This window comes from Temnothorax longispinosus, chromosome 1, assembly GCF_030848805.1.
Source record: "Temnothorax longispinosus isolate EJ_2023e chromosome 1, Tlon_JGU_v1, whole genome shotgun sequence".
Taxonomy (NCBI): domain Eukaryota; kingdom Metazoa; phylum Arthropoda; class Insecta; order Hymenoptera; family Formicidae; genus Temnothorax; species Temnothorax longispinosus.
Genome location: NC_092358.1, coordinates 223,378 through 250,248, shown reverse-complemented (window position 1 = coordinate 250,248; position 26,871 = coordinate 223,378). Strand labels below are relative to the sequence as shown.

General features: G+C 47.8%; 1 protein-coding gene across 11 annotated transcripts; it reads left to right on the top strand.

Annotated features, from left to right (window-relative positions):
* Positions 1–520: 520 nt before the first annotated feature.
* On the top strand, positions 521–26,803 carry Kis (chromodomain helicase DNA binding protein kismet). Of its 11 annotated transcripts, XM_071778717.1 has the most exons (21): positions 521–845; positions 1,703–1,744; positions 8,062–11,310; positions 11,466–11,795; positions 12,384–12,790; positions 12,861–13,217; positions 13,306–13,600; positions 13,802–14,314; positions 14,454–14,678; positions 14,802–15,118; positions 15,193–17,349; positions 17,640–17,729; positions 18,428–18,625; positions 19,322–19,754; positions 19,834–20,119; positions 20,253–21,511; positions 21,710–21,953; positions 22,060–22,336; positions 22,423–22,567; positions 22,662–23,408; positions 23,871–26,803. In XM_071778717.1, exons 3-21 carry the CDS (start codon positions 8,167–8,169, stop codon positions 25,917–25,919), a joined length of 13,473 nt encoding a protein of 4,490 aa, XP_071634818.1. In that variant the 5' UTR covers positions 521–845; positions 1,703–1,744; positions 8,062–8,166; the 3' UTR covers positions 25,920–26,803. The 11 variants fall into 11 exon arrangements, with proteins under 11 accessions (XP_071634818.1, XP_071634827.1, XP_071634849.1 ...); XM_071778726.1 differs by lacking the exon at positions 1,703–1,744; XM_071778748.1 differs by lacking the exons at positions 521–845; positions 1,703–1,744 and adding an exon at positions 5,484–5,614 and having other exon boundaries at positions 19,325–19,754.
* Positions 26,804–26,871: the final 68 nt, after the last annotated feature.

Sequence of the window (26,871 nt, the reverse complement as noted above, 5' to 3'; positions counted from 1 at the left end):
CCAACCGAGATTGGACAAACAATAGGCATTGGCGGTCACAGTTTACATTGTTTACAGTATTCCTTGCGCTGTCTCACGACAAAACTGCCGGTATTGGGTGCATTTTGCAGGAAAAGCAGTTTAAATTGTGCAAGTTTTCATATTATTTTGAATGCGATGTAGAAAATACAACAATACAAATGCTGCATTTCCAGATCGCATTGCGAGTTAGCACGGAAAATCGCATCGTATGCCGTTGATTAGTGATCTTTAACATGATTGGGCCTTATTTTTAGTTCCTCATTAATTTAACAAGTACAAACCAATCACGTTAAAGAATCACTATCAACGTCCACTAACGTTCACTATCAATGCGAATTAACTTTAATCTCGGTTTAATTCACTTTTTCATCTTTTTTTTTTTTTAATTTTGAGAAATTAAAAAAAATAAATTAAACCGAAATTAAAGTTTTACTTTGCAATTTTGCATCGATAGAAATGGACATAAAGCCGCGCTCTTTTCGCGGCCATTGACGTCGCCTGGCGGCGACGACGCGAACGAGTGCGGGAACGACGGCTGGCCGATCACCGCGCCGCCGCCGCCAAGCGCGCATATGTGTGTGCGCCGTGTCGCGTGCGTGTGTGTCGTCGACACGACGGACGGACGAACGGGTGGACGTGTTAAAACGTGCGGAAAGTGGCCGAGAGCGGAGAGAGAGTTGCGCGAGTTATATCCCTGTGGCGACGCGGTCGCGCGACACCACGTACGTCGCCACGTATCGCGCGCGTACGATACGGGGACACCCGCGAGAGTTTACGTGTGAATGGGGAGAAGGAGCCACACGGCGGCCAGGTACAGGGCACAGGTACGGAACACCGTCCGTTGTCTCTCCCCCACCCTTCCCCTCCCCCTCGTGGAATTAGGTTACCGCGGCGCGGCGACGGGCGCCGGACGGATCCGGATTGATGCTGCGAGACAGTGGGCGAGGATGTACGCCGACAAGTGCGCGCCGTGACCGCGGCGAGGGAAGTGTCCCGCGAGTTCGCTCGTACGTTTAATTCACGTCTCTGATACACGCGCGCTCGCGTGTGTGTATGCGTGAGTTTGAGGGTAGTGTGAGTGGGAGTGAGTGTTTGTATGTGTGTGAGTGGGAGAGTGTGAGCGTGTGTGTACACGCGCGCGCGCTCGCTCGCGTCGCGGCGTCTGTGCTGGATCTCGGATCTTCCGTGTCTTTCTCTTTCTCCCTGTGTCTCCCTCTTTCGCTCTTTCTCTCCCTCTCTCTGTCTCTCTGTCCATGTCTCCCTTTCTCTACACGATTTTCCGTGCGTGTGCGATCGTTTCTCGGACGTCTCTCGATGCTGCACGAAGGCAGTAGTGGCAGCGGCGGCGGCAATCGAAGGGCTATCCCGGCTATCGCCGTCATCGTCGTGTTGTGTCAACGTAACCCACGGCAGCGGCAGCGGCATCGCCACCACCACCACCACCACCACCATCGCCAGCACCACCACCGACGCCTCTTCAGTAATTAAACCAAACAAAATGGACACCGAGATAACGATTGAGCGAACATTCGTGTGGTAGCTCTCCTTCCCCCCTCACCTCCTCCCCCCCTCCGTCCTCCACGTTCTCTCTCTGTCTCCGTCTGTTCCTTCCCCTTTCCTCTCCCCCCCCTGGCCCTGTCGTCCCCCCGCCGTCTACCTGGGTTTTTCTTGTTTTCTTTAGATGGACTTCGGAAAAAGAGATGGGATCGCCGTTCGCACAATTGTGAGTCCTGCTCTATATCGATCATTGTACACCGAAAGTAAATCGTCGATTCTTCACCCGCAAAGCGACGTGATTCCGCACGCACGATGCACGGCACCGGTCTCGCATCTCCAGATACTCCAGTTACTCCAGATCTGTGTTCTCCACGTCTCGCTTTCTTGGCAACTTTTTTTCTCTTCTTTTCTTTCCTCCGTATACCGATATCTGTGTGCAACGTTCTGACGCCGTTCCTCACGCTCGGTCACGAGAAGTGTAACGCGGCGTGGCTAAGAGGAGCGGATTTCCCAAAGAATTCGTCCCTCGACGGCCGGTCGGCATGCGACGATTTGTCTCTCCCGTTCGGACACGCGAATCGCCCAGCTGCACGTTTCTCCAGTACAGTTCTCTCCACGGAGCTGCGATAATTAAGATAACCGTAGGGGTGATCGTGTCGTTTGAGTTCCCTTTCTATTTGTTACACGTATAAGTACCGAGTTTGTTGGAACGCAGCTGGCATTCGACGTTAAGTACAGGCGCAAAGCGTGATGTTTGATTTGATCCTTTTTAAAGGGATCGCGCACGACCGCTGTGCGTGTATATGCGTGTGTGATAGCATGATTATAATATTATATACTTTGTCATTGAAATGCACGTATCAACGAAATCCTGAAATGCATGCTTCTCGAGGGATTCTCCTACTGTCTCCTACTGTCCGTCTGCGAGCGGTGATTTTTTTTTCCTAGAATCCTGGAAGTAGAGAAAGTAGGGTGTAAAATCTGCTTGACGCATCTGGACAAGACAAACGAGGATGCGTTTCTAACGAATTGCCGTTAGAACGGTCGTTTCGGAGTGTTTCGTGTGTTTCGAGTTTCTCTCTTCGAAGGAAAAAAAAAAGAAATAGGGAAGTAAATCAAGTACACACAAATAACTGAAATAACGGTTTATTTCGCCGCCGGGGGATCTGTCTCGTCTGATGTTAACTTCCAGATTAGTCGTGGCTCGAATGCCGCGGGAATGCACAGCCTTCGGATCCGGGGGATCGAGACTCGACGGCGCGGCGCGGCGTCTCCTCGACATTCGTTCTCGCCCTCGCCCTTGTCCGTCGCTCCCGTTTCCCCGGTCGCCGTCGTTATTCCGTTCGCGCGCACGGCTGCCATTTGAGCGCGTACGGAAAACACATCGGGGAGACGTATTTCGAATCGATACCTGCGGAATACGATTGGTTAATCGAATATCCTACGCGCGCGGCTATCGGACTTTATGTAAGCTAAAATCTGATTGGTCCTCTTTCTCGTGTAATTTCGACTCCTGTCTCGCCGCTACCAATTGCGCGGTGCGCCTTTACCCGCGATATTGAATACCCGCGATGCGTTGCCAGTGCGACTCCAGTCCGTATAGCGTTGTTCTCCGGCCGTCTTTCTCCCCCTTCCTCCCTCCTTTCTCCATCTCTCTCTTTCTCTCTCTTTCTTTCTGCCTCTCCGTCTCCCGCACCGTTATTGCCTATCCTTTCACTAAATTCGCATGACTCCGTATACACGCACGCACGCACGTACGTACACATACACACACGTATGCACACGGATCCATAAATCTGCCCGTTGGAAAGAGAGCATCCAGCACTATGCGAGCCTTGTTTCCATTTTTCTTCGCGTTTCCGACAAGCCATAATTAAAATTTCTCATTGGCGTGTCGCGAATTTGATTGTCATCGCATGCAGTTTTGTCCGTTACTGTGTTTTGCTGGTCAATCATAATACTTAATTATTAACAACTACGATCCTAAACGAGATACTTGGAAACTATTTCGGCGACGGTACGCTCCTGTTTTTGCGTTTAATTCTCATAACTATTTTTATACGCGATTCTGGCGAGAATGCATATCTTTCGAAGCTTCTTTTTCTGGTATTACAAGGCGCCGGACGCAGCGGAACACGATTACGGGATTAGAATTCAGATCTGTCTTCCAAATCGCGAAGTACGAGAAAAGTTTAAACGCCGGCAAGACTTGAAATTATCGCCGGTTGCCGCATGCTTCTGGTTTCCGATTTAATTCGCTCGCGATGTCGATAGTAAATCGAACAATCTGACGTTAGCTTAATTCGAGTGACAGGAGGAGCGAGAAGCCGCGCGTAAAATTCGCCTCGGACGATCCGCACGTCGCACGTCGTGTCAGAATTCGGGGGGTCATAGAACTTCGTTTACAGTTCCACCGTGTCGCGTAACGTTTGAAGTATCAGAGAACACGTATAGAATAATTGTGAAAACGTTCGCACGTAAGAACGCGCGGAACGCAACCGAAGCCGTCAGTCGTCAGTCGCGTTCCATCCCGAGATTCCGCATCTGTCGAGAATTCGTCAGGCCGTCTGAGGTAGGCCTAAGGGACGATTCTCAATACGATCGCCGATAGGATGCGGTCCGACACGCGCGGTGCGTGCGCGCGCGCGCGCGCGTGTGCGTGCGTGCGTGCGTGCGTGCGTGTGAGAAAAGTCAGATGTTTTCCGTCGCGTCTGTCTTCTAAAAAGTATCGCCGGACAATTAACGTTGGAAAAACGGCGGCATCGCAGCCGACGACGTGCGCGATAAGAAAGGCGCGAGGAAGGGACGACAGGTCCCCGTTCTTTTCGAATCCGCGTGACACTGCTCCTTGCTGCGGTCAAAGTGAAAACAAATCGTGGCGTAATTAGACAGCGTGAAGAACGGAAAATCTCTCGGAGGAGATCCTCGATTGATGAATGGCGGTAGAACACCGAAATAGTTCGTGTAACTTTTCTCCCGTTCCTTTGGAGCTTCACTTCTTCTCCCTCCGCTTCCACTCGGAAGTTTACGCATCGTGTTCATTCTCAAATTCGAGAAGTGTCAAAAGGGGCGCAGGTAAAGCGAGCGGAGCTAACGGACCCTGTCGGGTCGGTCCGTCCGTTTTGATCCGCGCTTCCTATCTTCCGTCTCTCTCTCTGTCTTTCTCTCTCTCTCTCTCTCTCTCTCTCTCTCTCTCTCTCTCTTTCTCGGAGCGTAGCCCGGAGAAAGATATATTCATTTCGCTTCGAATGCAGAATACGCAGGTAAAACAGGACCTAAAACAATTTACGAGTACACTCCTCGGCTGCCGTGTGTGTGTGCGCGCGCGCGTGGCGGGGAGAGGGGGGGGGGCAAACGCGACGAGTACACAACACCGGGCCGAGAGCCGGCGAACGAACCAGCGATACGAATGCACGTCTCTGCACACAACGATACAGCGTGCGCGCGAGCGCGCAAGAGAGAGAGAGAGAGAGAGAGAGAGTGATGAGGGATAAGGGAGAGGGAGGGAGGGAGAGTGAGAGAGAAAAAAGAGAGGAGGTCGGGAGATGCGCACGCCGCCAGGTGGTGCGCCGAGCGAGAGCGGTGTGCGCGGCGCGGCGGCCTGGTGCCGTCGCCGCTCGTGTGCCCGCTGCCCGCCTGCGCGCTAGAGGTGCTCGCTCTCTCGTCCGCAACACACCGGCGCGGCGACGCACTCCGGGAAGCGAAGCGAGCGCGTTTTACTTGCGGGGAAAATAGTGGTAGTGTAGTTGTAGCGTGGTATGGTGGCGGCCTCCTCCACCTTCTCCATCTCCTTCTCCGTTTTCACCTCTTTCTCTCTCTTGCCGTGCTGGAACGGGGTATAAGCGAGAACGGAGAGGAGCAGTTCTCCGCGCAGTGGTGGGGAGGGAGACGAGGCGAGTGAGTGAGTGAAGGAGTGAGAGAGATGCATATGTATGTATATGTACTCATACGCGTGTAGATCTGTGTGTGTGTGGAATGATTCGAGCCTGCGGGACACGCTTGCACCTCGATGATCCGCACCGCCGCCGCCGCCGCTGGCCGCAGCAGCCACCGTCAGTGAAAATCGCGTCAACGCACGCACGCACGACGTACGCACGTACGTATATGTATCTATGTGTGTATATGTATACGTGAGCGCGCGCGCGCTTGTGAACAGACAGACAGACAGACGGACAAGGGTGGTTTTCTGACGAAACGCCGCTGGTAGCGTGCAGCGGCGCGTCCTTAGCCGCGAGATACGCCACGAGACGGTACCCGGAGCGAAGCGAACGGTGTTACTCCTCTCATCTGGTTAGCTTTACGCTCGCTCGCCGCCGCCGTCGCCGCTGCAAAAAAGTGCCTGCCCACCGCTGGAAAAGACTACTGTGCGGGCAGAGAGACGGTGCGACGCGGAGTGACGCGCTGCCGCCCGATGTCGGGAATATCGAGCGTCGCGGTGGCCGCGCGATAACGACGAATTCTCTCTCGCGGCAGCGGCGGCGGCCCCGAACGGAAATCTCTCTCTCTCTCGCTCTTCCCCGCGTCGTCCCTCGCTCCCTCTCTCTTCCGCGATAATGGCGTACTTTCCGTAGTCATCGGGCCCGTCGTTTTTCTCATTCGCTCTTTCTCTCTCTTTCGCTTTTTCTCTATCTCTTTCTTTCTACCGTTTCGTCGCCGTCGTCGCCACCGTTGCCGTCATCATCGATGTGTCGACGACGCGAGTGACCCGACGACGACGACGACGACGCTGCTCTCACGTGAGAGACTCGTTTCTCGCCGCGACGCCGATTTCAGCGTATGCCATAACCCCGCGAGAAGCCGCCGCGCACAGGCGGCTTCCTACTTTACGCGCCGTAAAGACGCGACGATGAAATACGGCCGCGAGCGTGAACTGCTGCCGCGGTGAAGGAGAGAGAGAGAGAAAGAGAGAAAGTATATAGAGAGTCTCTCCCTTTTTTTCTTCTTACCACCGTTCGCTCGTTCGATGCAGTTTCGACCGCTCGCTCGCTCATTCGTTCGTCGCTCGCTCGCTCGCTCTCGCTGTCTCGCTCACTCGCGTTCACGCACACATCGAGCGAGTGTATTTTTGTTCGTTTTCCGACGAGACACGAGAACGTTCTCCTCTTTCTCTCTCTCTCTCTCATTCTTTCCCTTGCTCCCCCCACTGTCGCGCGTCGTGCTGTATTTGTCAGTGTGTATCAGGCCTGTACGTTGCCCCAATTTTTTTGTTTTATCCATTTTATTCTCTCTCTCTCTCTTTCTCTCTCCCTCCGGCGTTCGCCGCTCCGTTTTATTCGACGTCGTCGATCGATCGGCGATATCGTTCGCCGATTTTCGTCCCGCGGAACGTTTATTTCACAGAACGACGGCAATGCCATATTGTTGCACGTAGAGGAAACCGCGGGTATTGTTCGCTCGCGCCGTCGATCTCGCGGTCTGTCATCGTTTCGGTAAAAGTTGGGCACCGCGCCGTGCGCGATATCGTACCCTCTCTCTCTTTCTCTTCTTTCTCAACCCCGCGCGTCTTCGATTTCAATTCCTTCAGGCTTACCGAGGGTGTTACTCCACAATAAATTTCATCATTCGCTATCAAAAAAAAAAGAAAGACCGCTACAGCAGCTCGCCGAAAACGCTCGCGCCGAAAAACCCCGCGGTACCGTGCGTGCGTGGGTCGCATGCTCGTCGCGTGTCCCGCGAGGGACGACGGATGATTCATCGTTAAATCGTTAGACAGAATTGGGTGGTTTTACGCGGATATATATATAAATTCGTCGACGAGGATGTCGACTTATTTGCGCGCGACTCCGCGCCGGAAAAAGAATAGCGCTCCCGGCGCGGCGGAGTGTGGAGTGCCGCCGTCGTCTCGCGTCGCGTCGTACAGCGCTTTTCATTTCGCCCCGCTGTCCGCGGCGAGTCTAATGACGCCCCTCCCCTCTCTCCCTCCGTCTTCCCCGCCGGCGCGCTCCTCTCCGAGAAACCTCGATATTTCATTCATGACTTTCGTGGAAATTATTACGTTCGCGACTCCGTCGGAATCGAACGGCACCCGGGATACGCGAGGGGCCGTAAACGCAGAAACGGCCTTTTCCGCGAGTATCTCGGTGCGTCCAAGTTCGCGACTTGTTCGTTCGCGAAAACGCTCCCGCGGGAAGATGGCACGTATCGTGTCGATTACGGCGTAACATATCGTCCTCGAATTCCGCTTTTACGTTATTCATGCGCCTTTATTTACATAGACGTAGCATTTATTTTCTTTCCCTCCTTGATCGATGTTCCTCGTGCCCAGTAGAATCGTCGTGAATGTCTTCTTAGTACATACGGAATAACGACGTGTAATTCTCGATGTAAAAATATGGCCAGATGTCGCAAGCTGGGATGTATTCCGAGGGGGAAAAGTTATGGCGATTATGAGGAATTGAACCATAAGCGTATAGCTTTTCCCCTTTGGCGTACGTCGCTTTTCAACGAATCGATATAGACGTCTTGTATCGTGTTACGTACATATAAGAACACGGAAACTTGGAAGAGTATCGAGGGTATGTAAAATTTGCTTGATTGTTTCAGACAGCAAGAGCTTGGGTTTACCATGGGCACGTTACTGGCTATAAAAGAGATCGTACAATATTCTCCTAAGCCTGAAATGGGGACGAGGAGTCTTTCAGCGTAGACATGGACTACGATCTGTTTGGTGAAGATGTCAGTGGCTCGATGCTCGAGGCTCTTCCTGATCTCGGAGGGAACGATCACTTCGATCCTGCGCCTGCGAATAATTCCGTAGCGGTGTCCAGAGACGGTCTGAATTCTGGCCCTAATGGAGGAGGGAGTTACATTAGCCAATCCTATAACATTTCTCAAGAATCTCCAATACAAAAATTAACCTCATTTGGCGGATCTGAATTTGGTGGCTCGAATCACGTGCAAAATCCGTCACAGCGCAGCATGTTCAACCAAAATCTCGGTACGTTCGATAATAGCGCCACCCCTCAGCGTGCTATGGTGCCGGGGGCGTTTCAAAATCAGGCTCGCAACATTGCACCGCAGCAGCACAGGGGACCTCATCCGGGTAGCGCTGGTCAGTATCCTAGCTACAATGACAATATGTATTCTATGGAGCAGCAACACTCGATGGCTAGAGCCAACATGAGTATGGATCCCAGCCAACAAGGTTGGCCGGGTAACGGAAGTGGTTATCCACAAATGCAGAGGCATTACAATCAGATGGCTCCGCAGCCTGCCACGTACAGGCAACACATGCCACCACAGTATTCTCATCAGCAAGATCAAGCTGGCGTTATCAATCAAAAGATGCAGCAGCAGCAGCAGCAGCAGCAGCAACAACAACAACAACAACAGCAGCAGCAGCAGCAGCAGCAGCACTTTGGTCAACAGGGGATGATTGGCAACATGGGAGTTTTGCATCAATCGATGCAACCCGGCGCGACTGCCGGTGTCTATCAGCACATGGTTGGGCAGCAGCAACATTATCAGCAAGGCAATTCGGTAGCGGCGATGTATCAAACGTCTCCCGGTTATCCTGGTTTCGCTTCGGCGATTCATCAGCAACAGCAGGCCCAACAACCACCTCAGGCGAGAATGCCGCATCATCACCCGCCGCACCCGACTCATCAACCGCATCCGTCTCATCCTCAACAATATCCGCAGCATACTCCTCAACACCCGAACGCGCAGCAACAACCGACGATGGATCCTCAGTATCCCCATCATGCCACATCGATGTTTAATCAGCCACAACATTCGGCGCCACCGCAGCAACAGTTCGGCACAGCACCGGCTAAGCACGCGACGAGTCCACAGTATCGCGCTGCGTTCCCGCAGTTATCGCCACAAATGTCGCCGCGACCGCAGATGTCTCCGCGTCCGCCGGCGGTACAACAGCAGATGTCACCCCGACCTATCATGTCGCCCGCCAAACCCACTACGTTGTCGCCGCATCCTCACGTTCAGCTTCCTCATCAGCAGGGCAATCAGGCTAACGCAATGTCGGTGTCACCGTGTCCGCCCACACCTATGCAAATGAATCCATCATCGCAGCAACAGCAGACTACTTTGCAGGCTCTCGAACAGATGGTGATGCCAGGAGTCGCCGTGTCGAACTCCAGCGTTCCCGCTCCGGATCAGTATAATCAGTTCCAAACACGTCCGCCAATGTCGCAGACACCGAGTGTTCTGCCGCAGCAACCGCCGCCGCAGAGTCCGATGCCAGGCCAAGTTACGGGACCCAGAATGCCGATGCCCGCTCAATGGCAATCGCACCCGCAACAGCAACAGCAGCAACCGCAACAGTCGCAAATTAGGCCAAGTATCGGTGTCAACGAAGAAAGAGGTGGCATAGTGGAGCAGCCTCAGCAGGCGCCGATAGTATCCGAGCAGAGTGCTCCGATGTTCCCCGTCGTTGGACCGGAGACTACTGTTCATAACGTTGTAGAAACAGCGACAACGACGAGCACAACGACAACGAGAGAGCCGACGACGACGACGACGACGGAAAACGTCGTACAGAACCCGATTGAAACCCCGAAACAACCAGAACCCGAGCCTTCTTTGCATCAGAGCGCTCAGCAGAATCAGCAACCGGACGCAACGGTGCAACTCGGTCCACCGCAAGTAGATACATCGGCACAAAATAATTCGCAGAACAATTTACCCTTAGATCATACATCTACGGTAGGAAATATACCTACATCGACGAGTATATCTTCAATTGAAACGGTGCAGTCTCTTCCTGCGTCCAGCACGAGTGGCAATGTGGAGTGCACAAATGTGACCACGTCATTACAACAACAGCAGCAGCAACAACAACCAGTTGCTGCACCGATTCAAAATCCCGTTTCTAGTATTGAGAATCAGAGTGTATGCGAAACGAAACCACAAGAACAAAGTATGGAAGTGCATCAACCGTCATTGAATAGTACAACGCATCCGCAACAAGCTATAGGACAGCAACCGCAACATACTCAACAACAACCTATCAATTGTCCTCTACAGCAGCCAGTGCAGCAACCGGTACAGCAATCGGTGCAGCAACCAGTGCAACAGCTTCACATGGCTCAGTCACAGATAGTCCAGCCTCAGTCAACTATACCGCCTCCTCAGCCGCAACTACAATCACCACAACAGTCTCAGATGAATCAGTCACAACCTGTTCAAATAAACCAGCAATTGCAACCACAGCAGCAAATACCTCAATCGCAGCCACCACAGCAACAGCAACAGCAATTGCAACAAATTGCGCCCACTCAACAGCCGCAAATTCCTCAGCCCCAACAACCCGTATTGAGCCAAGCACAGCCGGTACAGCCTCAACAAATTCCGCCAGCGCCTCAGCCCCAATTGGGACCAGCACAGCCTCAATTAGGACAAGCACCGCCTCAATTGGGACAACCGCAGCCTCAATTAGGGCAACCGCAGTCTCAACTGGGACAGCCGCAAGCACAATTAGCGCAACCGCAGCCACAGTTAGCGCAATCAGTGCCTCAGCAGGGCCCAACTTGCGTTACGCAGCAGGCGCAATCGACGACGGCGACACCGCCACAGACGCAGCCATCTCATATACAACCTCAGCAGGTTGGAATGATGCCGCAGGGAGCCGCGCTGATACCACCTCAGATACCGCCGCAAATGCAAACGCAGCCGATACAAAATCCAACGTCCCAGATGCAGAATCAGAACGCTCAGGTGCCGCCCGGTCATTTAAACGCACAACAGATACCCGCAGTCAGTCAAACTACCAGTATGGTGTTACCGCCGCATCAAACTGCAGTTCCCGTGCCAAATTCACAAACTCCACATCAGGTATTATCAATATTATCAAAGAATATAATATTTTAATATAGTAATGTTATTTAAAGTATTTTGTAATAAAGTATACATCTGTGATATATACTATTCATGTAATCAGTTTTATGGTAATGTATTTTCTACTGATATCAATTATTTTCGAATAACAGTATCATCCTGGGGGCGACATGATCACCGGTAACACAATGCCGAACATATACAGCATGCCGAGTAATCCTACACAAACTCCGGTCGCAGCTGGCGGTTTCGGCACGTCTTGTGCGCCGCTTACGCATCATCAAGAGCGAGCTGCGTTACAACAGCAGTTGCAGGAATTGTACTGCATGCCGCCGGCACCGGAAAATCAGGAAAAGATTGTCGCCTTGCAGGAGAAGTTGCAGGCGTTGCAGCAGCACGAGACAAATGATCAATGTAACGGTGGTCCGCAGTGTATACTACAAACACCGATGTTTACAGCTGCCGTAGTCGATAGTCCACAGGTATGTGAACACATGATTAATTGGTAGTTTTGCACAAGATTAATCGAACAGTATTTTTCCAAATTTTTATGTAACAAAAAGAAACGAATCAAATTTACAAAAGAAATTTTTCATAGTTAACATATTATGAGAAGAATGTAAATAATGCAACATAAATATACATTTTGAAATAAGTATGACACAAAACAATCTCGGTTTTTTACTTTGTTTACTTTGGATTGTGTATTTAAAAACAACTAAAGTGTATAATTTCCTTGTCAAGAGATGAACATGATATTAAGTGTTTAAAAGAAATATTTTGTTTAGAATATCTCAAATTACTAATAATAGTTTTTCCAATGCGATAAAAATACCATTTACTAAATCGGAGTAACTTAACATGAAATTGAAGAAAATTAATAAAGTCACTACTAAATCGGAGTAACTCAATATGAAATTGAAAATTGATAAAGTCATGTGTGTCATGCGAGATTACACATAATAAACATACATTTGAACGTTATATCTTTGTAATTTTTATTTGTGCGTATATTGCGGCTTCTATTTGAAAAAATCATTTGTTATCTATCAAATGTTATATAAAAATAGGTCTCCAGTACTACCGGCCGCGGTCGCAGTAAAGGTACGCCGCGAACAAAGAAAAGTCGTAAAAAAGCAGATAAAGAGGCATCTGCGCCTACCACTGCCACTCAGCAACCTGAGCAACCTTTGTCGGACAATAAAGTCACTCCAGGTGATAGCAGCAATATAGTAGACAGTGCTGCAGATTCGGAAGATATTAAGCCGTCTTCCGGGGATATGGAGGAAGAATGGAATAAGGGTAGAAAATCACGATCGCCTCGAAAACCACGCAAACCGAAGGAACCTAAAGAGCCCAAAGAGCCGAAACCTAAGAAGGAACCAAAACCACCCAAGGAACCGAAATCGCCAAAAGTGGCGAGGAAGAGGAATAAGGATAAAGACAAAGACAAAGAATCCACAAAGCGTAACAGGAAGTAAGTATGAAGAGAATGTATATTATTCGTATGTTATAAAATAGTGTTATATGTACTATTATTCTTATAGAAAAACTAACCAATCTGAGTCCGCTGATGATGAAGTCGTACGCGAAAACGAAGAAACTACCGTTACGGATTCCAGTGCTGTTAAGGACGCCGAGACGAAGGTCTGTGAATCGTCCATACAGGGTGATCAGGAGCAAGTGGATTCTTCCACCAATGAACCTCTATTATCCGACGTAAAGGAAGAAGGCAAGGAGAAAACTGGGACGGAGGATGTTACGGAAGGAGAAAAGAAAGAGGAAAACTCAGAAGCGACTACTGCGACCACTGAAAATTCGAGCGGCGGTAAAAAGAAATCTGCAGCTAGGAAACGATCGAGTACCGGCAAATCATCTGGAGGGAAAAGTTCTAGAAGTTCTAAGTAAGTAATAACATTGTTTTATTGCTCACAAATATTTTATAATGATTAGCACATACAAATTACTATTAAACTTTATTATTTTTCACAGAAAACGCAAGAGTCGCATTGCTCCTGATTCTGACGGCGAGGAACTAGCGGCAACGCCTCCGCCATCACCGGAAGCTGGCGACGATGTAAATAAGCGGCGTTCCGCAAGAAACACTCATCGCAAGAAGTACGTAGACGACGTGATGTTGCGATTCTCTGACGATGATGTTCCTATGCAAGAAGCTCAACTCTCGAAAAAAGTGGAAGGTGCAAACGCTTCAAAGCCTGCTGCCGCTAAGAAGGAAGGTGGTGAGGGCGGCGAAGTCGGACCTAACAAACCCAACTTCGTATACATTGTATGTATCTTTTAGATTGCTAAGGCTGCATTCCGAAATTCACTGTCAGCAACTTTCAGTACTGAAAATGTATAGTATACGTGACGTAAAATATAGATTTGCAGTTCTGACAGTGAATATCGGAATGCAGCCTAAGTTCTTCCAAGGCTTCTGTAAAGATTGTTTCAACATTCTCTTTAATTCTATTTTTCTATTTTGTAGAACACTACGGATGAGGATTCAATGGTTGTGCAACATATTTTATGCTCTCGAATGGGAAAGAGAGAAGTTAAGCCCGTGATACCCAAGGTAGAAGCGTCTCCGGAAAAGAATGGAGACGCGGATAAAGAAGAATCTGCTGAGAACAAAGATGCGACATCTGATGATTCCGTGAAAAAAGAAAGTACGGAAGATACCGAGCAAGAAGCGAAGACTGAAGATGCAACCGAAATTGAAGAAAAGAGTGAAACTGATGGGGTGAAAAAGGAGGATGCAAAGAAACCGGAAGAACCTCCTACGGATTCAAAACCAGCCGTTGTCGAGGCTACCGCTGTTGTTGAGACGAAGCCACAGTTCATCGAAGTAGAGGAATATTTTGTTAAATATCGAAATTTTTCGTATTTGCATTGCGAGTGGAGAACGGAAGAGGAAATGTATAAAGGAGATAAGCGTATCCAAGCTAAACTGAAAAGATTCAAGCAGAAGCAACAACAAAACACCAATATTTTCGAAAATGTACTTAATGTTTGTTATCTTAACTTATGAATATGTAATATACTAGTATGATATAATGATTGCGCCTGTTAAAGATCAACATAAAACACTTAAAAACTTTCTATTTAACGAAAATCTTTTTTTTTTTTTTCTTTTTTAGCCCGAAGATGATCCCTTCAATCCAGATTTTGTCGAAGTTGATCGGGTCTTAGATGAAGCAACTCACACAGATCCGACTACTGGAGAAACGGTTCGACACTTCTTGGTCAAATGGCGATCTCTGCAGTACGAAGACTCTACTTGGGAATTAGAAGAAGACGTTGATCCTGAGAAAATAGCCCAATTCGTAAAATTCAATAAGGTGCCCCCAAAGGAACAGTGGAAGGTATATTCTATATATTAATTTTTACTTACATTTTAAACAAAACTTAAGATTGCATATATTCGAAAATTTATTGTTTTATTTATCTTCTATATAAATTCATGTATAATCCTTGTGCTGTTCCAGCCGAAAAAAAAGCCGAATGCTACAGCCTGGGTGAAGTTAGAAGAATCACCAGTTTACAAGAATAATAACATTTTAAGACCATATCAATTGGAAGGGTTGAACTGGCTGCTATTTTCATGGTACAACGGACACAATTGTATTCTCGCCGATGAGATGGGCTTGGGAAAGACGATTCAGTCTCTGACATTCGTGGATGCAGCCTACAAGTACGGAATTCGCGGACCATTCTTGATCATAGCTCCGTTGTCGACCATTCCAAATTGGCAGCGAGAATTTGAAAGCTGGACCGACATGAACGTTGTGGTATATCACGGATCGTAAGTATATTAAAGCAATTTTATTTATATGCAAAGACAGACTGAATTGTCACTGATACAAATTTAAATTACAGTGCGGCGAGTCGTACCATGCTCCAGGAATACGAAGTTTATTACAAGAACGAAAAGGGACAGCAAATCAAAGATTTAGTAAAATTCAACGTGTTGATAACGACGTTTGAGATCATTATAACAGACTTTAATGAGCTACGTGGATACAATTGGAGACTCTGCGTCATAGACGAAGCTCATCGATTAAAGAACCGAAATTGTAAGCTTCTCGAAGGTCTCAGACAATTGAACCTGGAGCACAGAGTACTTTTGTCGGGTACACCGTTGCAAAATAACGTTAACGAGCTATTTTCCTTGTTGAATTTCCTCGAACCGCAACAGTTTGCGAGTAACGAAGCATTCCTGAAGGAATTCGGTAATCTGAGCAGCGAAGGCGAAGTGCAAAAGCTGCAACTTCTCTTGAAACCGATGATGCTACGTCGTTTGAAGGAAGATGTAGAGAAATCGCTGGCGCCAAAGGAGGAGACCGTCGTCGAGGTGGAACTGACTAACATACAAAAGAAGTATTACCGCGGCATTCTCGAGAGAAACTTCTCGTTTCTCGCGAAGGGCACCACGTCGGCCAACATTCCGAATCTCATGAACACGATGATGGAATTGAGGAAGTGTTGCATCCATCCGTTCCTGTTAAATGGTGCCGAGGATCAGATACAGTTGGATTACAAGACCGGCGAGAAAGAAGATTCCGAGGCGTATTTTCACGCCTTGGTGAACAGCTCCGGAAAGATGGTCCTGATCGACAAGTTGCTGCCGAAACTGAAAGCCAGTGGTCATCGAGTCTTGGTATTTAGCCAGATGGTGAAGTGTCTGGATCTACTCGAAGATTATCTGTTGTATAAAAAGTATCCGTACGAAAGAATTGACGGTCGAATTCGCGGAAATCTGCGACAGGCCGCAATCGATCGTTACAGTAAACCCGATTCAGATCGGTTTGTCTTCTTGCTCTGCACTAAAGCAGGTGGACTCGGCATTAATCTAACTGCAGCTGACACCGTCATCATTTACGACAGCGATTGGAATCCGCAGAATGATTTACAGGCTCAAGCTCGTTGTCATCGAATTGGGCAGCAGAAGATGGTCAAAGTGTATCGTTTGCTCTGCCGCAACACATACGAGCGAGAAATGTTCGACAAGGCATCTCTGAAGTTGGGGCTCGATAAAGCGATCCTGCAATCCATGAATACCAGTCAAGGTGGTAAAGATCCCAGCAATAAACAGTTGACAAAGAAGGAAATAGAAGATCTACTGAAGAAGGGCGCTTACGGCGCTATCATGGATGATGACAATGCAGGCGACAAGTTCTGCGAGGAGGATATCGAACAGATACTTGAGCGAAGAACTCAGATTATTACTATAGAAGCAGAAAAGGGCTCGACGTTTTCGAAGGCGAGCTTCGCATGCTCGTCGAACCGGTCGGACATCAACATAGATGATCCCGACTTCTGGAAGAAATGGGCGAAGAAGGCAGAGATCGATACTACGGAGAAGAAGGAGGAGGACGAGCTGGTGATATCCGAACCCCGGCGAAGGACGCAAATTAAGCGTTACGGTCACGACGAGTCGGTGGTTGATATGTCCGAATTAGACAGCTCGGACGAGAACAGCGATGACGACACGAGCATCGGCCTGTCCGGCAGGAGCAAGAAACGGCGCGACAAGTTCGGCAAGAAGACGCGCAAGTTTTATGACGAGTACGTGCCGCGCGAAGGCGAGGTGGTGTACGGCAGTTGGGCGCGCAGCGAATGTTTCAAGGTCGAGCGCGGACTGCTGACGTTCGGTTGGGGCCGCTGGGATGAGATTCTGCAGCACAGCCAGTTCCGTCGCGGTTGGCGCGAGGTCGACGTTGAGGATTGCGCTCGCGTCATTCTGCTTTACTGCCTACGCTATTATCGCGGCGACGAGAAGATCCGTAGCTTCATCTGGGATCTCATCACGCCCATCGAGAACGGCGAGAAGGTGAAGAGCGTCTCGGTGAACACCGGCGGCAGGAACAGTCGGCAGAAGAAGAAGGGCCGTGTCCGCGAGGGCCGAGAGACCCGGGGATCAGTCATCAACGGCGGACCGAGCGATCCCAATCATTGGAGCAACGCGGAGAAATTTGATGGGGACATCTTCCTCGAGAGTAACTACAGGAAGCATCTCAGCCGACACGCCAATAAGTAAATATAGATAGATGTAAATTGCGAGGTGTTTGTATACGATAGCGGGCTAAAGTCGGCTTACGCGAAATTTTTCTTCTAAATGACAGTATTATGAACGATCGCGAGTATAAATATTCGTCTTCTTTTTGCTTTTCTGTTTTAATTGATTATTTTAAATCTCAAGCTTGTGTCTTCTTTTTAATTACAGAAAGTTGTTGAGTGCAATGACACATTGCTATTTATTCAATTCCTCAATCTTTTATTAATTCTTATTCGGAGAATTTGATCGATTATCTTTTATCTTACAGAGTACTGTTGCGTGTACGAATGTTGTATTACATCAAACACGAGATTATCGGCGACCTGGTCCAGCACATATCCGATGGCGTTCACGTCAGGTGAGTCCGCGCCGTTGTTCTCCTTTCACGCTTTTTCATACCATAGACTACCATTTATCACGAATTCGTGTATACTCACATATGTGCTTACCACGGAGCTTAGCATAGTTGCATGTGCGATGTATTTGTTGATATCCTGGGAGCTATACCTGTATGAGGAATGCTCATAGAGCCCGGATCCGCGTTGGTCCACGTAGCTCTGCAGAACAACTACCAAGTTCGTTTTTTTTTACCCTACGCTACTAATATGAAATCGTTTTTATTTCCCATCCTGTATGCACGTATCAATACGTTAACATATATACACGTGCTCCCGCGAATCGCTACGAGAGAGAGAGACGCTCTTGGTAAAACTGTCGCGAGGATGATTGAATTTCTGCAACAGAGTGGTAAGCCATAGGACTTGTCGTTAAGTAGTGCACTGTAATCGAAGGGAGATAATTGGAAACGTGTGGTTTTAAAATTTCGAAGAGGGGGAGGGGGGAATCCAGATATTTTGTGTGTCGTGTTGTATTATCTTTTTGAAATTTCGTACGAAAAAAAAAATCCCGCGCTGCTGCGAAAGGAGACCTCCCTTGAAAGAGATCCCCTTGTAAATTTATTAACTAAAATTTTCCCTTTATTAAATTAATGAACACACACTGGTATCGGCACGCAAATAAATTGGCAAACTTTGTAAATTCGAAACCGCCCTGCAGTGCGTTGCCGATAGACCCTCCACAGTTGACGGAACGACCGGCGAAATGGTGGGACTCGACAGCAGATAAATCCTTAATAGTCGGCTGCTACAAACACGGCTATGAGAATTACGACCAGATGAGGACTGACCCCGCGCTTTCTTTCATTACAAGCTGTCCTCCCCCTTTCCAGAACTCTCAGAACAAGAGTACCGCCGAGTGAGTACCTTAGCATTTTTTTTCTTTATACTCGTTATTTGTTCATCTCTCTCTTTTCTCTCTTTCTTTCGTCTTCTTTATGCCCTGCCTAACTGTCCTAACACTTATGCCGCTTGCACCGCTTTCTATATATATTATTATATTATATATACGCTTGTACGGTCATAGCTTTTATTTTCAGCAATAGAATGGCGTATATAATGTTCACTTTAGTGACTTTAGCTTTCGCTCTTTAACGTTTTTCGATATCCTCTTCGCGGAACATTATAGACGTGTGAGTGCTGTGCGCATACGGCAAAAATTACGAAGAAAGAGAATTCAATTGGAACTATGGCATTGAGAACATGGAACTACATCTTCTTTTCTGTCAGAAATACTTTATCGCATATGCGTATGAAAAAGCTGCGCGCATTAAAATAGATCATCTTATAACTTTGCTGCCTATCTATTTATAGCTGACGTTACGAAACATCGAGAGAGGCAACGATAAATTGAATCAATAGACACCATCCTCCTTTTTTCTAGTTCTCTTCATTTCACGGAACAAAATTTAGACAGGAATATCGTGTAAAATAATTTCAAAGTTTATTACATATGTACATGCGCAACGAACAAACGTCTTGTTTGTTTTATTGAAAGAGAACAACTGGAACATTAGACATTATCCTCATCCTGTGACTGTTACCAAAATTTCAGCAGCAGCAGCAGAGACGATAACAGTCTGGAGAACGATGTGGATGATGGCGAGTCTCCCGGAATGACGAAAGACTCGAAGGACTCTGACAAATTCAGCCGAGAAACACCGGCGGATTCCCCTGCTATCTCGAGTAAAGCGGATACGCCGATACCGGAGGCCAGCAGCAGTCATGATGGCAACGACGGTCTTCTCCCGGATGACGAGAAGACTTGGCCGTCTGTGGTAGATCTTAATACACGACTGCGTCGCGTGATATCCTCCTATCAACGAAGCGTTAATAAAAAGGAGGACATTAAAGTTATTCCGAAAGCCGGAAAGATGGGAATGGAGGGCGAAACCGCTTCTATAAATCATACCAGTATGATGCACGAACCGCCCTTGAATATGCAAGGATGGGATTTGCAACAATTAGCGATGTATCTCTTGGTCAGTGTATGTTTTTATTAGCATTAAACTCTATTATTCATTTTAAGCAACTGTGCGATATTTGAGCCTAATGTCGCATTCACAGAAGATGGAGAAAAGAGAAAAAATGGAGGCCATAGTGAAGGAACGTGAACGTACTCGTATCGAGGAACAAAAGGCGAAGTGGACCCGCCGCGAGGAGAGCGAGTTCTTGCGGGTGGTGTCTACGTACGGCGTCAATTACGACAGGAAGAAGGCCCAGTACGACTGGACCAAATTCAAGAGTATCGCTCGATTTGACAAGAAGACGGACAACGATCTCACGGACTACTACATGTCGTTTAGAGCAATGTGCAAGAAAGTTTGCAACGCAAAATTGAACGAAGAGGAAGGTGCGTTCTTTCTAATATTTTGTTTACAAATCTATTCAATTATATTTATATAATTAATTATATAAATAATATTTATATAATTGAATATGATTTTTGGTTTTATGTGAAGTATTCTACTTAGTTGACGTTGCAGATTTTACAGATGTTCCAGTGGATCAGCTGAGTCCTGCCAAAGCCAGACAAATACTCGATCGCGTCGATCTCCTGAGCAAGATTCGCGAGGAGATCCTGTCGCATCCGCATCTCGAGGAACGACTTTCGTTGTGCCAACCCTCAGGAGATACGCCGGATTGGTGGCAGCCGGGGAAACACGACAAGGAATTGTTACTCGGAGCGGCGAAGCATGGTCTCGGGCGTACCGACATAACTATACTGAACGATCCGGACTTTTCGTTTCATAAGCTTCTTACGAGAGGAATGTATGCGAGCACACAGACTCCTAAAGTAATAGACAAATCCGAGAAAGCGATAAAGATCGAGAGTAGAGAAGATATCTTGAAGTTCGACAAGGACGAGATACTCGTGAAACTCGAGAAAGGCGAGGGAACTTTGAAGATTGAAAAAGTTGGGGCGAAAAAGGACAAAGACCAAAGTATTACCGATAAAAAGCCTGAAAACGCGGAGCCTGAGAAAAGCCAAGTGGAATTGACTATCGTCAAAACGGAGGCTAAACCCGAAGAGAAACCCATCAGTAGTTCGTTGACGATCACTACCGTTGCGAGAACGGATGTGGACAACGTCGTTGTAAAGAGCGAGGAGAAAAGCGAGTTAGCGATAGAGCCAGTTAAATGCGATAGTACCAAAGCCAATCAGACAGGCACTGCCAAGTCGGCCGATGAGACGACCGCGAAGGAGGCCAGTTCAGAGAGCGCGGAGAGTCCTGCTGTTGTAGAACTCGAGAAGGAGGACAAGGTTCAGGAAAAAGATGCTAAACATGAAGCCGAACCCGCCGAGAAACCGGACGAGTCGCAAGCGCAAGACGTCGCGACGGAAACAGTCGAAAAAAGTGAGACAGAAATTAAGGAGAAGGTCGAAAATGTCGAAAAGAACGCTGAGACTACCGAGCCCGCTGTCGAAGATGATAATAATAAAACCGTAAAGCCGGATAACGCACCGGTTAAAGAAGAGGTCGAGACGCAAGAAACACAAAGTTCGGACGTTACCAAGGAGAAAGCAGCAAAGGTTCCTCAGATCGAGGATAAGTGCAGCGTCCAGGCCGCGGAATTGAAGGCGATGTTCCCGGACCTAGAGGTGATAAAACCGTTGTTGGGGCGACTGCCGCAGATCGATACGTACGTTTTACGAGACAAACAGGCAGATTATAATAACGAACCTACAGTGATGCAACTCTTGGCGCACGGCTGCACTAATACATCAATAAAGTGGCCGAAGGTAAATTTCTTTATTAACTTTTGATATCTTATTTGTATTTGCGCGTTGATATAAAAAAAAGATAAAATATAATTTATTAAATATAAGAAAAAAGAAATTTTAATCTTTTTAAAAATTACTTTTGCTACACATAGCTTAGTGTATTTTATTATACATCTCGAATTTTATTATACTTATTGATTCGACTTTGCTTCTTAGGAGCACGCGATCGAAGCTCGTTTAATGCACATCGTGCACGCGATAGAACACAAAGAATGGCCGGTGTCGGTGAACTTCAGTGCCGGCGAGGAGCTGGAGCTTGCGCAAAACGAGAAGGAATGTTCAGAAGTGATAACAATCACTACGGATCATGGGGTGTCCAGATCTATAGCGAGTGGCAATAACATCTCTGCTTCAAAGAAACGCAAGAGGCATATCGCCATAGATGTAGAGACCGAGCGAGGTAATTTAAATTACTTGTAAACTAATAACGCGGTCACACGTTTGATTATCATTATTAATAACAACATATTTATTGTGTACGATTATTTGCCTCGTTTATTTTACAGCCAAGCTTCACGCGCTTCTCAACAGCAGTCACTTAAGTGCGCCGTCGTCCACACCTCTCAGTAAACCGGTTGTCCTCTCCGGCTCAACCACTTGGGAGATTAACGACGAATCCCAGTCCGAGGAATCACGACGCTCCACGCCGGTCCAGCCACCCCCAGCGCACCAACAAACGCGAACACCGAATATGCCCTTCGACTTGAAATACCCCGTTCCGGGGAAAACAACCGTTATACCTGGGACGTCGAGTACTTTGACGCCTATCGATCTATCCGCTGGGTAAGACATTCGATGAAATGTCTAATTATATAATTAATATTGTGAATGTCTGTATAGAAATATTACAATGATTATATTCATTTTAGATATCCGAAGTCAAGCTCTGATAGTAACAAGGACATGATGAACGAGGTACAAGACTTCTCCATGCCAAACAAGAATAAACAAGTCAGCAGCAATAAAGGGAAATTGGATAGTATGCTGGACAAACTCATGAAAAGGAAATCTTGCGTGAGTGCATTTTTTTTAAAGATACTCCCAAGTTTGCAGTTCTACATCCAGTTAAAACTGTTAAATATTTAATTCTCTCTATATTTCTCAACAGCCAACAGAGGAACCGGTGGTTGGGAAGGAAAAAAAGCGCAGGAAGTTGGATGAAATAGTGTTGGGATTGAGTGCCGCGAAGGAGCAACAGAGTGGTCATTATCTCGAGCACGGCAAGAAGAATACGATTACGCCCAACGTGACTGTCACTCCGACATCAGCGCCGATCGGTCTTCCCAATCCCCCAACCTCCAGTGTCCAGAAACCGTTCTCTATTACCGTTACATCAATTCCGTCTTCTCGAGCTTCGACTTCCTCTACATCCGTTTTACCGCCGCCATCATTGCATTCGCACAAAGATACCTTCTCCGCTTTGCTGGCTCAGGCCGAGCAGCAAAATCGTGAATTGAAGAAACAGCAGCAGCAACAGCAGCAGCATCAACAGCAGCAGCAACAACAACAACAACAACAACAGCAACAACAACAACAACAGCAACAGCAGCAGCAGCAGGCGTTCAATTCGGCGCACCCGTCTTCCTCGAGCAGCAGTCACCGAAAGAGTTACGAGGCAATGATCGCGGACATCAACAAAGTCGCCGAGTACTCGTCCAAGATCGGCTCATTTTCGCACGAGGCGAAGGTGAACAAGTGGCTGGCAGAGCAAAGTGCGATGTCGGAGCAATTGAGTGCAGAATATTTAAATGCCCCTCGACGACGCAGGCCGCGCGTCGATCCGTCCTTGTTGGATTGGAAGAAACTCACCGGTGAGGAGAATGTTGCTGTTATCAACCGATTAACTGGCAAGAAGGTACGCTAATTCAGAATTACACTTATTTTTAAATAGCAACAATGACAGATTTTTATTATATCTTGTGTGGACTCTAAAATTTGTGAAAATTGCCTTTCTATTAAGTCTAGATAAATTAGATAAATTAATTGAATTTTTTAGTAGGTACTACTGTTTAAAATTTATATAATGTAATAACTTTTATTTAGTTAATTGTTATTTAGCATATTTTGATATGCTAACTATTCTGGAGTGATATACAACTTTTATTTATTTTACCATTATAGAACATCTATCGATAAAGAGTCTTATATTTCGAACAGTTTTAGACATATCGCTATCTTTTAAATATAATGTCTTTTTTAAATCAAACAATTGTAAAGATTTATAGAATTATTTATTTCCTATTACTTTTACGAAGAGAAAAGTTAAATCTTCTGAACTCTAAAGCTAAGTTACTAAAGCTAAGTTTTTATTCTTTAGGTAACCGGAAGTAAAGCGCCTCAGTTGAAACGACTCGGAACATGGCTAATGGAGAACCCAATGTTCGATGTTGATCCGAAGTGGGCGGAACTTGTGAAGGAACGCGGCAATCTTCCGCATGATCTGCAGAAGAGACTATCGGGTAATGAGCGCAGCGGCGTGAATAAGGGCAAGAGTCCGGGCAGACCGCCCATGATGCCCAGCCCTACGAGTCAACAGTCTGCGAATACCGCTAATCTGGCGGCCACGTCAATGGCGTCTGGTCTCAACTTCCCGCTCGGCAATTTAAATAACTCTCTCTTGTCGGGCCTATCGCTCGGCAATTTCGACCCGAAGAATCCACTGCTGATGCCATTCGGCGGTCTGACGAACCTGGGCGCGCTTGGCGGCCTCGGTAACCTCGGCAACTTGGGCAACATGAGCCTAACGAATTCGCTGTTCGCCAATCTGGCCGGACTGGGTCTGCCGTCGTTAGCGGGCATGGAGGCGGCATTGAACGCTCAAGCAGCAACCAGCAGCGCGGCGGCGGCAGCGGCGGCGGCAGCTGCGGACGCGAATAATCCAATTGTGAGTTCAGCGGCTGGCAGTAGCAGCAAGAACACCTGCTCTTCGAGCATGAGCGGCAGTGGTGGAGGTGGCGGTGGCGGCAGTAGTAGTAAATCGCGCAGTAGCAAATTGGATCAGCCAACGACCAGCAAATCTTCGAGCGGTGGTCCGTCGACTTTGTCCGCTGTTTCGTCCGCGAGTATGCCGACTCCCTCACCGTTCCCATTTCTCTTCACGAATCCCAGCCTTCTCTACACGCCGCTAACCCTAAGCGGCCTGAATCCGTTCTCCATGCAGTCTAGCGGCGTGTCGTCGGCCTACGAGAGTCTCGCTCAATGTGGTCTGCTGAATCCACCGACATCTACCGCCTCCACGGTGCGCAAGCCCACCTCGTCTAGCAGTTCCTCTAGACAACGTGAGGCCGCACCGGAATCCTCGACATCTTCGTCATCGTCGTCGTCGTCGACAACAAAACGGAAGGAGCCCGAGAAGAAGTCATCTAGATATCAGGTAGATCCAGCCGTGACTCTGCAACAATACACGGATATGGCGGCGTTGCACGGCAGTGAGGAGAGACGCCGCGCCGAGCAACAGCAGCAGCAGCAGCAACTGCAACAGCAACAGCAACAGCAGTCGCAGTCGCAGCAGCAACACGAGAAGCGAGAAATAGCGATAACGGAACAGGCCGATGTGGTAGCGGCGGATCTGTCGGAGAAGAAGACCGAGCGGAAGAGCAAGGAGCAAGAGATGAAAGAGGCTCTGGAGCATCTAAGCAGGACTAGCGCCGAACTGGTTACGCGGAACATCGACGACGCTCCAAGATCCGAGAAGCCGTCCAGTAAAAACCGCAGCAGTACGGACAGCAATCAAAATTCTGACCAGCAGCATCAACAGCAACAACGATCGACGCCGTCGGCGCCACCGCCACTCGAGGTCACCTTGGAACCCGTTGCGAAAAAGGCCCGCATCGAAATGGACACGAGCACGAAATCGACCGCGTCGAGTAGCGAAGTGCCGACGGTGGAGATCGAAGCGGTCACGAGACCGTCGCCGACAACTCCGACGAAAGCAACGCAACAGCCCGCATCTTCGCAGGAGGAGGCATCCAGCGTCCCGTCCGTGGAAGCGAACACGGCCAAGAAGGATGCGAACGAAGCAACGACAACTACGACGTCGTCGTCGTCATCATCGTCGTCTACGAACGCGACGTCGCCATCGACGCAGAATACCGCTGGCGCGAAGAGCGACAGCGGTAAAGTCGCCGCTCCAGAAGCGGAGGAGGATGGCAAGGGCGGTACCAAGGCGGCGCCAAAGAAGGCACGTAGCGGCAAACGAATGAGCGTGGAACCACCGCCGGAGCGTAAGAATCTTCGTTCGAGCGCCGGTAGACAGGCTCGGGCGGCTGCGGAACGACAGGCGCGAATGGAGGGTGAGATGCAACACTCCGAGCAGCAGCAGCAGCAGCAGCAGCAGCAGCAGGACGGACACGTGGCCGGCGAGTGAGTCACGAGGTCTCGTCGGACTGCTGTCGCGAAACGATAAGCACCGACAACCACACCGAAAGCGCCCTGACGGGCGATCCGACGGAAGAAACTTGATGGACCGGCCGCGGTCCACGTTTTCTTTTTCTACTCCCTGATTTGACACTGCTCGCACAACGAAGATCTGTATGTAGATAATTCCCTGTTCGACGCTAGCAAGCGCGGAAGTGTAATGTGTTGTTTCTAAATGAATCGCGACGAGAAATGCGAGTGCATCGAAAGGGGGCTACAGACATTGGTAGAATCTACCGTAGCCTTCGGTTCGGGTCTTGGATGATAAAAAACGTGTGAATAAATGGGACTCCCTCCAGTCCGTGGGAGATGTATTGTTAATCATTGGACAGTGTGTGTGACAGTGCACGTTTATTGAATTGAAAGAAAAAAAAAGAGAGAAAATCTCTTAAATACGAAGGCTGCGATAGTATTTTATCACTCGATACTTTGTGTAGTAATTAATTTTTAATTGCGTAATTATGATACAATAATAAAGGTATAGTTTTGTTAAATTTATTATCTACTATCTCTTATTGGTTTTGACCAGGGACTGTTTTATATAAAAATATATATATACATATATATATATTATAAAATTGTGTACTCGCTACTGCGCATAAAGCAATTTACAAGCAAGGAACGCAAGACGGAATATAATCGTAATGTAGAGAAAAAAATAACTACAGTAATAACTTAATAAAAAAAGAAGGAAAAATGTAAATATTATATACAATTACGCCTATAGAGACAGTAAGCAATCGTGTACTTGGAAAAGAAAAATGTATATAACGCAGTGTACTTTTAATTACATTAGGTGAAACAATAAACAGCTTCTTTTGTTGTTTGCAAATACCAAGGATTCGAATCTCTTATTTTATATCAATCAACGTAAATGTGAGAAAAAAAATATTTATTAAATT

Bases quoted from the DNA above. Each gene is read 5' to 3' on its own strand.
- Kis (XM_071778726.1), top strand. From the start codon at position 8,167: ATGGACTACGATCTGTTTGGTGAAGATGTCAGTGGCTCGATGCTCGAG. The intron at 13,601-13,801 runs GTATGTATCTTT...TCTATTTTGTAG, and splicing joins AACCCAACTTCGTATACATT to AACACTACGGATGAGGATTC. The intron at 23,409-23,870 runs GTACGCTAATTC...TTTATTCTTTAG, and splicing joins ACCGATTAACTGGCAAGAAG to GTAACCGGAAGTAAAGCGCC.